The sequence below is a fragment of the Pteropus alecto genome, unplaced genomic scaffold, assembly GCF_000325575.1.
Source record: "Pteropus alecto unplaced genomic scaffold, ASM32557v1 scaffold258, whole genome shotgun sequence".
Classification (NCBI taxonomy): domain Eukaryota; kingdom Metazoa; phylum Chordata; class Mammalia; order Chiroptera; family Pteropodidae; genus Pteropus; species Pteropus alecto.
Window position 1 is genome coordinate 131,000 of NW_006441076.1, and position 12,812 is coordinate 143,811.

The window sequence follows — 12,812 nt, forward strand, 5'->3', positions numbered from 1 at the left end:
CCAATAAATATTCTATCAAGTTTTCTCATGAGGTAGTCAAGTTTTTTATAAAGTTCATATGGTTAAATAAACACGGAAGAAGAGCCAATTAAACTCTGGAAAGTAAAATAATGTGAGTTATCCTCAACACGTGTTAAACACATTATAAAGTCTCTCTAATTAAAACAGTGGAGTTTTGGCTTTAAAGAAAGATCGGTGGAATAGTAGTGATAACCCAGAAAGAACCCAAGTACATATGGCAGTACAGTCTACGATAATGTTAGCATGTCAAATCAGTGGGGATGACATAGGCTTTTAAAAAAAAAAAAAACCTTAAAGAAATGGACAGCCATTTGAATAAATGAATGAAGATGGTTATGTTCTTAGATTGAAAGGCTCAATAACTCAATATTTCTAAGATGCTAGTTACCCCCAAATCAATGTATGGGTTTAATACTAATCAAATAAAAGTCCTAGCAGGGGTTTGTGTGTGTATCTGCAAGTGTTTGGAAATTAACTAGCCAATTCCAAAATTCTTATGAAAGTGCAAAGGATCTAGAATAACTAAGAAAATCTCAAAGAAAGAAAAAACTTGAAGGATTTATGTTACCACATATCAAGACTTGCCATATAGCCACAGTAGTTAAGACAGTATGACATTGGTGCAAAGACAGATGAATAGACAACTCGAATGGAAGGAGTCCAGAAACAGACTCATACATATTCTGTCACTTGATTTGGGAGAAAAGTGCCACTGCAATTCAACAAAGGAAAGGATGGCTTTTCTATAAATTGTGCTAGGACATTTCGACATACATAATAAAATGAACCTTGACTCTTATATTTCACCATATTTAAAATTATTGAGATGTGTATCAGGAAAAAAACCAATAATGTTCTTAGTAAAAATAGAAATATATTTTCATGACTATTCCCCAAGCTATTGAGATTATTGCCAGCATGCAATACCTAGATAGGAGCTCTCTGGGAGCTCTGCCTTCAGCTGAAGAGAGTCACCTGACCAAGGTCAAACTCCTTTCCTGGGGCAGATTGTATTTAATGATGGATTGATCTGGACAGAGGGAAGAGGGGGTGGTTAGAGATAAAAGTATAAAATCCTGGCCTCCTCATCCCAAACTGAGACAGCTCTGAAGAGCTACTCTAGTTTCAGTACTTGCCATGGTGTGAGCTGTCACCTTTGTCCCCACCTTCGTCTGCTGTTCAGTCTTGCTTCACTCTCTTCCCTCAGTGGTGTTGATCTTGAGGGCACACTCCCTAATAAAATTCCTGCACACTAATCTCCTTCTCAGAGACTGCTTCTTAGGAAAACTGTTTTTTAACAGTGACACTTAAGATACTTCTGAGTAAAACTTGGGCAGATATTTAAAATTTTTATCCCATTATTTATTAATGGATGTTTTATAGCTGTCCTCTATTTATAATAGTATTGAATAGCTGGGTAAGAGCACAAGCCCTACATTGAGACCCAAGCTCCAGCATATATGGTGGGTGTGACCCTGGACATAATTCCTACTTGTCTCAGTATACTCATCTCTAACATAGGGTTTATTGTGAGGACTATTAATATTTGTAAAGTACTTAACATAATTCCTGGTACAGAGTACACTGTTATCACTTAATTAATATTTGTAAAGTACTTAACATATCAATTAATATTTAAATCAATTAATATTTGTAAAGTACTTAACATAATTCCTGGTACAGAGTACACTGTTATCACTCATGGCAAACAACATCGTTTTCCATTAAAATAGTATTAAGTAAATTATCATATAAATGATACGGTATGCCAAAATTTTACAGTGATATATTTTTAAATGAAAATGTTGAATAAAGGTAGAATTTATAAGGAATTACGGATATCAAAATGAAGAACAAAGGTGGCTTATTTTAAAAATACAGATATATCTACAAAGTTGGATATTTTAAAATATAAAGATAGAAATAGTTATCAACCATTCTGTAAGAGATCATTTTCTAGAAAACTGGTATTCACTAAAGTAACAAGACTATTTCATCAATGGGCAATTAAAATCATTTGTCTACTAATTGCTTCACCTAAATGACAAGATGGATTTCAGAAGAAAAATAACTTATTATTTTTTCATCTTTCAGAAATAAATTTCCTGGCATGTACTGGCAGTGTGCTAGGCCTTGTTTCTTATAATACCAGAAAATCAGGAATCCATCTTTGTCTTTAGTCATTTCTACCTATACAGATAATACTAATAATCAATACTTGTATATAATGTTAGAGTTTAAAATTTTCTTCACCTACATGATTGAATTTGTTCTTCAAAAATATATCCTATTAGATAAAACTGACTTCCACTTTTTTATAACATCCAATGTGGGGTCCAGAGAGTACAGAATCTAGCTCGAGCTAACAGCTTTTCCACTTTACAGTCAAAACTAGAACAAAGGTTCTCAAACTACAAATCTAACACCTAGTCTCTTAATCTTGGCTGCCCCTCCTAGGTCCTAGGTCTAATTTTATGCATATGTAGGTCTGTAAAACAGCACCCTATTCTCTAGTGCTTTAGTGTGATATACAATAATGAGGGGAAAAAAAAACGCTTAGGAGGCTATCATTTAAATCAACATCTACTTGAGTATTAGTATGTACTTCCTCGAACATAGTTTTTATCATTCTTTGGCCATCTGTACTTCCTCTTTTGTGAACTGTTGTTCATATTCCTTTTAATATATTGCAAAGAATCAGAAAATGAAGACATTGAAGTCAAATACAAGAGGTACAGCTTTGCCATTAAGGAACTACTTTGATTTCGTGTAAGTTAATGTTTCTGAATTGCAATCTCCTTGATTCAATAAGAATAATAATAACACCTACACCGTGGAGTTGTAAATATCCAACGAAATGAATTAATGAGACACTGATAGAAATTCTTTTATACAGTAAATATAAAAGAAAGTCATGAACCCATTTGTACTGGGATGTTAGTGGTGGTTACTGATTTCAGTTGGTATTTTTGTACTAATTATGTTAAGATTATAACATATTTATTATAACTAATGATGATTAGACATTTAGTAATTAAAAATATTTTAAGCAAATTCATATTTTTGAACTTTCGATTTTTAAGCCACGTAATCAATTATTATGCCTTAGATTTTTTCCCAATCATTAATATGCATGTGGGATGATTAATATCAATACAAATAGATGTAGTCCCTATAATAAATTTTCAGGGACTCATTAGCTTTGCAAAGATGCAGTTATTTTTCCTAAGTATGAGTAGCTTTAGTACACTCATAGTTATTTTTAATTTTCCAAAATCTTCTTTGGCTCACATACATATTAAGTAGTATGACATTAAACTATTTTACACGGTGTACTTATGTGGTATGGAATGAAGAACAGTGAAGAAATATATATATATGTTTTTCTATCTACTTACTAAAATTTGTCAAAAATGTTAAATTGTATATTTAATTATTATCAAATATGTACTAAGACAACAGATATATTTCATCATCTCTGAAATATGATAGCATATTAGCATATACAATGACAGAATTTAAGGTAGAAATCCTGTACCTTGTGTGTGTCTCAGATTAAGCTTGAAGGCAGGTGTTTCAATGAGGAAGCTATCACAGCAAATGCCAAGGGTGAGATTCTTGGGCTTTTGTTCATCTAATAAAAATATAAAGAGATATTACACTTCAATGCCACATTCTAGAGAAAAAAAATATCAGTGGAGACTGAAATAGAATCAAAAGTCTCCTCTAATGGGAAACTTTTCAGTTGATTGTTTTTCAAAGTACATTTTAAGATGAGATTTAAACAGCACTTTTAAAGAACATATCCAACATTATATATGGTTTTCTCTATAATATTCAAGAAATATTATAAAATCAACTTGTAAATTCTTGGAATTTAAATTTAAACTACTCAAATAACAGACATTACTGAGACTCTGTTTGAACCCACCACCTAAATTTGGATCGTAGTAGTTAATATTTACAAATGCATAAATATACATTTAGGCAACATTAAAAATAATTTAAACCAATAAATACAAAATTAGTCAATTATCCAAAATATACTTTCTGGCTATATAACAAGTAATTTCTTTTGCTGCTACCATGTATAAAAGATAAAAATCTCTGTTAGCACAGACATTTATAATTTTAAGTATATTGAATTAGTTATCAGCTGACACTGTCCTTTGAAATGAACAGGAGTGCATGTTACAACCTCTACAAAGGAGATTTTTGTAACATATAGTAAAATTGTATATATATTTACCATTTTTCCCATCCATACTACTTGTGGAAATATACCTTAAATATATAGCTCAAACATGAAGCAATATACATTGAGGCATTATTTATATAGCAAATTATTAGAATTATAGAAAAGGTTTGGGTACTAGAGGCTAGTTGTATATAAACAATAGTGTAGCAAAAAACTGAGGTACTAAAAAGTCATAAACTTCTCATAAAAATCAATGAGAAAGGTATCCATTAACTATTTTACTGAGATTCCAAACATATTGTTAGGTGAAGTTAGCAAGGAACAGCAGAAATGATATAGTATTCTACCTTTGCATGAGATTAGAGGATGGAACAGAATTATCTGTGTGTATATGCATTTATTCACATACACTCATTTTTGCAAAAACAAACACTGTGGATAAATCAGAAGCATATAAAGATAGTCTTCCATACAGTTAGTTGCGAATGTGGTAGATGGTATAGGTATGGGAATGAGATCTTAAGTAGAACTTTTTATACAGCTTTGAGGTTTGAACACTACATATTCACAAAATCAAAAATAAAATTAAATTTAAAAAGTTTAAAAAGCAAACCTTAAACCTGAATTTAAATTAAAACATAAGGACTCCATCTTTGTATAAATTGGCAACTAAACTACTTAAAATAAAGAATTAATTAACGAATATTTTGGCCATAGTTCTCTAACTGTTATACTGTAGTGCAATACATTCTAGGAGGAAAAAGTAACTGCAAATATAGCTTTAATTTTATTTAGGAGTTTTCCGTTCCTTTTTCTTTTAATTTTTTTTTTGGTAGTTGTAAGAATATAGTAATTTGAAAATATTAGGAGTGTATGGTATGATAGAGCAAATGAGTACTGAATTGATGTGTTGGGAACCAGGTTTTTCACGTGGGGGAAGAGAGAGTACGGTAAGTTGCAGAAAAACCCTATGGTATAGAATATGAAAGGGAGGCATCAGTATAATAATTTTTAATAATTATATTTCTTTGCTTTGTCCACTAAAAGGGGCATCTCAGCAGCAAAGAGCACATCTAGTGCCCATATCATGGACACTAAAAATCTTGTCTCTATAAAGTAAACTTTGGAAAAATGCCTAATTCGAGCTTTACACCAAGTTAAGGGCAAGGTGAAGCTGAAACATCTTGTTGTGCCAGAAAGTAACAAAATGTTAAAAAACTAATGGAGACAATCAAAAGGACTTATGAATTGACTTGTAAAGGATTTCAATGGCAAAATTTGGGAGTATCTAAAAAATAATTAAATTTTTAAAATTTCATGAAAATGAAGTAGCACCATTCCTCCTGGGCCCTCCTTCTTACAACTAAAAGTTGCCAGACATAACATAGCAGACATGCATAGGGAGACTCTGAAATGTGGAAAGAAGAAAGAAGCCTGCTTAGAGACTTTGGGACTTGAGGAACGATATGGCAAGGAGTTCCCTGGTTTCCATATTGCCTCCCACACATACTGGACAAGGCACTTCAGAAGCCTCTAACCCAGATCAGCTAAGAGTAGCAGACAAAAAAAAGGGGGGGGGGAGGGGGCTGATCTTCTGTCTCTTGCTTGCTAGAAACAGGCAGCACTCCAATTCTCTTGTTGGGGTAGCAGACTGAGGGCAAGGATGCGGGGGAGAGAAAGAGGAGAAAAAAGAGAGAGGCGAGAGAAGAAAGAGACAGAGTTTAGAAAGAGAGAGATTGAGTAAGTAAGTAAATAAATACATAAATAAAGCATGTTCAGACAATGTTCTGTCTACGAGGAAATTTTTCAAATTTAATGACACAGGTAGTTTGAAAGAAAAAGGATGAAAAAAGATGTACCATGCAAATGTTAATTTAAAAAAAAACAGGAATTGTTACATTAATATCATATAAACTTCAGAGAAGAAAAATTACTAGTGACAAAGAGGGGCATTACATAATTATAAAGTATTAGTACATCATGAAGACATATAATCCTAATGTGTCTATAACAAATAACAGAGCCTCAACTTACATGAAGAAAAAAATCTATAGAGCTGAAAGAAATAAACAAACACACCATTATAGTTTTGTGCTTATATCATCCCCCTCTCAGCAGCTGAGAGAGCTACTAGTCAGAAAACCTGCAAAGATATAAAAGACCCAAATAACAAAGTTAACTAACAGAATTTAAATGACATATGTAGAATACTCCACGAAACAACAGCAGGATACATATTTGTTTCAAACTCCTATAGGACATTCAGCAAGACAGACTATATCCTAAAACAAACCTCAATAAATTTCAAATAATCTAAATCCTACAGATTGTGTTCTTTTGATCACAGGGAATCAATAACAGAAAGACAAAAGGAAAAGGGGGTTTTGAACTGTCTTTTCCCAGTCTGCTCTGAATGTCTTCTCAAAACCAATAAAAACTGGCTATAATTCAAATGCTCAGCAAACAAGTTCAATAGTCCTCAATGCAAGAGGAAAATGGAAAAAGAGAGATTATTCTTTTCTGTCGATATAAGAGCTATGGATTTATACAAATATTAACTCTAGTTCTTTTTAATTGTTCATAAAATCCATAAGGTTCTACTAGATCTGAGATAGAGAAATCCAGAGAAGGAAGAGATAGGTGTCCATCATTTCTGTTAATGTTTGTTTTGTTTTTGTTTTCCCAAACTCAGGAACATTACTCAGAAATATAGTGATAATGACATTGTTTTAAACAAAGAAATCAAGTAGCCTCCCTTGAATAAAGAGTTAGCCATCAGACAATACTTGTCCAGTGGTCAAAGAATCAAAGAATCATTAGCAAAAAGCACTCTTAGAGATGATCTGGTGCATCCCCCAGTGTGTTAGGAGACACAGAAGCCCAAAAAACAGAAGTTTCTTGCCCAAGGTCACACAGCTTGTGTATTTTGAATTTTGATCCCCACACATTTTTATGCATTGAATGCTCTATGATTAAATGTGATAATGTGATGGGTATTTAAAAACAATAAAAGCTGAGATGTAAAAGATTAGATAAGATACGTAAGTCTATAATCATTCTCAAAGAAAAAAAGGAGTTGGGGGGAGGGGAAAAGGAAAGAAAAAGCTCTCTCTCTCTATATGCAATATAAAATATTAATATGTATTTTATATATATACACACACACACATACACACACACACACACACACACACACACACACATCCAAGCTAATAAAAACAGAAAGGATGACACACAATAATTGATACTGGTAGAGAAACTGAAAGGATACTAAAACCATCAAAGAAAGGTTGTAACGGAGGAGGTTATTCACGTTGTCTCAAATTATCACTTCCAAATTAATTATTGGTTATAAGGGGAAAAGATGACTCTTATAGTATAAAGACCTGGCAGACATGACCTTAACCAAGTGATTAAACTTAGCATCCCCAGTAAGGGGACTAACATTTGGTGTCTCCTGATGAGTTGCAATAGAAGAATACAGTATCCTCTATGTGATATTCTTACCAAAATGTTTAATTTGAATTGAATAATAAAGAAATAATCAAAGAAATCCACAAAGTGCGATATTCTACAAGACAACTGGCTTGGACTCTTCAAAATGCCAATATCATAAAAGACAGTACAATGCAGAAGGGGATTTTTAGATTAAATGAGAATTAAGAGATCTGAAAACCAAATGCAATGTATAATCCTTGATTAGGTCCCAGGTTGGAAAAAAGACAAACTAAGGTACAAAGAGACTGTTACATATTTGAAACTCCAACTTCCCTGCTAACCAATCTCCAATCTCCCAATACTGTTTATTTATTAATTCAAATATTGAAATAGCTGATTGTCTGATTTTGGGAGAGATTTTGAGAGTGTAGGACCTTTTCTTACATCTATTTCTTTTCTTATGTATAAAGTTCTGCAAGCCCTGATTAGCAATTTACAATTACTGCTACATTTAATATCAATATTTATTCAATGCTGGAGGTACGTTAGGTAAAATTAAGAGGGCCTCCAGGGACAAGATTTTCATAAACTAATTTTAATGTGTGAATTCAAACGCACTAAGTAGTGCCTCTCCATGTCCTGTAGATGCTATTAACTTATAACGATGCTATATTGTGAGTTTCATTACTTTACTGCTAGTGAACACCATGATCATAATTAACTGAGTTAACAACAACTCAACACAGTATTTTGTTTACATTTATCGATCCTCAAAATGGAAGCTGATATTTGTAAAACTAATATATTTATTGTTATGCACGCATTTAACCTTACTGTTATTTGTTCTTCAATAAAACTACTGATGTCTGGAAAAGAACCTACTATATTTAAACATTTAAATCAAATAACTAATATCATATTTAAATTTGGATTAAGTAAAAGATTAAATAATCTCAAGAGTATAGCTACTTTAGTAGAAAAGTAATCAAGCTACTTTGCATGTATCAACTTTTAGGTATATAATGCATAGTGATATCTCACATGTAGAATACCACATAAAAATCAAAATACAATGTGTGTATGTATGTATATTACAAATATGAAGTAGTTTTGAAATGTGTATACAACAGTTTTCAGCACAATAGATGCTCATTAAATAGTCAGGGACTGAATACTCAACCCCTGGTTTATCAACATACATGCCAATACTGAAATACTCATTTAGGCAGGAATAAAGCTATGAATTAATGCAACCCCTGACATTGACAAGCACACAAATTAGCAAGTTTGTAATATGGGTATGTGAGCAAGGGAACACACATACAATATAATGGAGATCTGTCCTTAAATTCTTAATGTATACATGAGGCCCTAATTTCTAATGTTTTAACTCAGATCTTAGCTTCCCATTCATGGCTACCTTCCCTTTTTCCACTCTTATTTCTGGCAAAGTAGATTGGAAACTTGAGAGCAGAGGTCTGGGGTGGAGGGCGTAATTACTGATGAGAGAGGATCATGGGAAATGAGTTCAAGGATACCAGTCAGTGAGGAAGTGTACACATCTAGGGTGAACAACAAGGTCAAGGTGGAAAATCTAAGTATGTGTGGATCAGACAGACAACTTAGAATGACAGTTTGGTGGCCCTGGAGAAGACAGCTAGACATGATGAGTTCAAGATCCCGTTCCATCACGTATTCATTGTATGGCTTTGGGAAATTTTTAAACCTCAGGTTCCATATTTGGAATGTCTCTAGGATTTTTTTTAAAGATTGGGTATAGTCATGTGTATATAGGTTAGGTGTGGTATATATTGGGTGCAAAACAAATCCTAGCTTCCTAGGCTATTTGAGAGCTTTTCTATAGCAATCTGCTCCTCTTGGCACTCATTCATGGTCTGCTATGGGGCATTTCTACTGTTCTCCAGTTGTTAGGCCACCTCTTCTCTAGCCACCCTATCTCATTCACCCTTTGAAGTTGGCATAGATTAAGATAAGAATAGAGTGCTGAAATATAATCTTTTCAACACCTTGTTTTACATAATGTTCACCTGAAAAAACTTTATGCAAAGACAATGCACAATAGAATTAAATAATTGAATAGAATTTAATTAAATAGAATTAAAAGATTCTTTGAAAATCAAAGGGCGATATTTCTGAGAGAAGTGATTAAAATGGAAATAGCCAAGATATAAGCAGACAAAAAGACATTAGAGAACTGGGCAATATAAAAATTTGATCAAAAAACAAAAAGAACACACAAAAAGAAAAAAAAAACAAAAAAGGAAAAATTAAAAAAGTTTGATCATAAGTTTGCAACTTGAAAAATGTTGCCTTCTTGAAAAAATAGTGAATTTTGAAAGATATCTTTACCTATATACCTATTATCTATCTATCTAATCTATCTCTATACTCCAATAGGTAAATAATAGTGTTAAGCTTCAGCATTAATCAAAAAATAATTATTTTGCAATGATGATAAAATACTATTTTTCTCCAATAAGATCGATGGAGATTAAGGAGAATGCTAATGGTCAGGGCTTACAAGGCTCAGGAAAATAGGCAATGTCTGTAATATACTCCTGATGGTAGCACGAACTGCAACAGTACAACCATTCTAGAGAGTAAATTAGTTATTTATATCAAAAACCTTACCACATGTATCCCTTTTAGCCCAACATTTGAACTATATAAAATGGATCACAGTAATAGCAGTAGTTTTAGTAGAAGTGGGAATAATAGTTGAAAAGATAAAATTAGTAATGTCCAATATTAGATTTAAAATGTGTTTCATGAAACTCAGAATTAGTTGATTTTTATTCCAGATCCACATTATTTGGTCATTTAATAAGAAGTGATCAAAAACTCCACACAATGTAATTTAAAAACATGCATCTTCAATATGAAACAAAAAAGGACAAAGCTTGATTAGAGCCAAAATTAAATCCAAATATGAGATTTATAAAGAAAATGGAGAAAGGAAACAATATCAGAACACCAGAATTTCTATAAACTTTTAAGGAATAAACATTGGCATATTAGTTTTTTCTTAAAGATTTTTATTAAAATATAGCTAACATACAATATTGTATTAGTTTCAGGTAAACACCACAGTTATTCGACATTTATATACCTAAGGAAGTAATCGCCATGATAAATCCAGCAACCATCTGACACCAGACGATGCTATCACAATATTATTGACTACACTCCTTAAGGCATTGGCATATTTGAATAATAATCACAAGAATATTACAAATTTACTAATTTACATATTTGGCTCTACAGATTAAAATTAGAAGAACTTGACTTGGTACATAAATTTCTAATTTCTGATTCTGGCTCCACCATTTACAAGCTATGATTTCAGCCAAGGTATCTCATCTTTTATAAAATGATGCTGTTGAGTTAATGGAGTCCTAAAGTGACCACTATCTCTAAAACACATTGATTTTATGATAAAGTAAGTTTGATTAATAATTACAAAATAACAGGTAAAATGTAAGAAAAACAACTTACTCGTTAGTATAATATTGAGTAAAACATCTTCCTTGGTGGGATTTTTGAAAGCTATAACAATAAATGCTTGAAGATGAACATATGTGGTTGTTCTTTCTATTTCTAGAGGCTGGGGAAGTAGTCCTACTCCAGAGAGGAGGAATCTCCATTCTTTAAACTGTTTAAAGATAAACATTCATAACATATATGTCATAATCGTATATGTTTTATTTGCAACATTTGATAAGTATAATACATGCAAAAATTTTAGCAGATAAACAAGTTTTGTTGTTAGTATTTAACATGCACTGTTTTATATTTCCTTCCTTTTCCAAATTCCTTTTGATTTTATTGAAAAATCAATCAATCAAAAATCTGATAAAAAGGAGGCTATAGACTGATATCCAAATATTAAACATATTTCAATGCACATAAGGTTATTGATAGCACCATTAAAGAGATATCTTAATAAAAATCTTGCATTTCTGCTCAAGGTTTTTTTTTATTTTTTTTTAAAGTCAGCGTGCCTAACAAACTGTGTACTAAACGCTGCATGAAGTATCCAAAATCCTAGGGTGAATTTCAAATGAAATTCCAATAGTTATCACATGAAGGCAAAGAAAGTGAGGCACAGATTGAAGTCTCATAAAAAGGCAATGTGTACACCTGCATGCCATATTATTTATCCCCAACATCTAGGACTCTGTATATTCTGTTACCACATGATATGGAAGAATGGCTCAAAAACTGTGGAGATTGGATGTGGCCATTTTTTTATCTATGTTTCATAAGCCTACAAAGCTGTATTTGAAATGTTCCCTTTGTATTTATTTAGAATAAAAGTCCCCTAAGAGTACAACAGACTGTGACTCGGTTCTGCAATGAAAACTTTGCTAATGTTGCAGATGAATGAAGAGGTCATTAAATAAAAACCAACAAACAATGACCTAGTTTAAAATTTCTCAAACGACAAGCCTAAATTCCAGTAAGAAGAGGGAAATTTGCTTTAAGATTGTTGTAAAGTGGGATAACTGGTGACAGGAAATCCATAAAATGCTCTGAGTAGGAAGGATTAAAGGCAAGTTTTATCTGCATATTATCTTCACATGACTGTATTACTTTTAGTTAGAGATTTTACTTGCATAATGTGAGTTCATTTCTGTCCTAACTTGATTACATGTAATTGACTGACTAGGTTCAATTAAATGAACAACTGTTTTATGCTACTTACTTACTTTTGGCTGCTTAAATAAATCCTGGATGACAGAAATGAGGTTACTTTGAACCACTGGGAATGAGGGTTATATTTTCATGTTTTGCCAAATGGAATACTGGAGTTTCTAAGTTAAACCACATCCCACCATTATTGAACACTAGTATCCAACAACTGCCCTAGCACTGCTTAAATTAAGAGACATTAAAAAGTATCCCCCAAAATGTGGGCACTAAAATAACAAGTAACATTTTTAGCTCATCTTTATCTCAAACTTCTTTGAAAAGAGACATAGTAAAACCATTAAAGATCTAATTCCAATGTTTCTGAAAGATAAAAGAAGTAGAGGTAAAAGATAGTAAATCCGGCTTGCACACTGAGCAGAACTCGAGGGTATCAGAACTGGCTAAGAATCAACAAACTTCCACAGACACAGGCTATAGGATC

General features: G+C 32.4%; 1 protein-coding gene across 1 annotated transcript in view; it reads right to left on the minus strand.

Moving 5' to 3' along the window:
• CFAP47 (cilia and flagella associated protein 47) overlaps window positions 1-12,812 on the minus strand; it is a 363,081-nt gene that overhangs the window by 63,043 nt on the left and 287,226 nt on the right. The window contains 2 exon segments of the mRNA XM_015594565.2: window positions 3,560-3,655; window positions 11,174-11,330. Coding sequence (XP_015450051.1) covers window positions 3,560-3,655; window positions 11,174-11,330 — 253 coding nt within the window.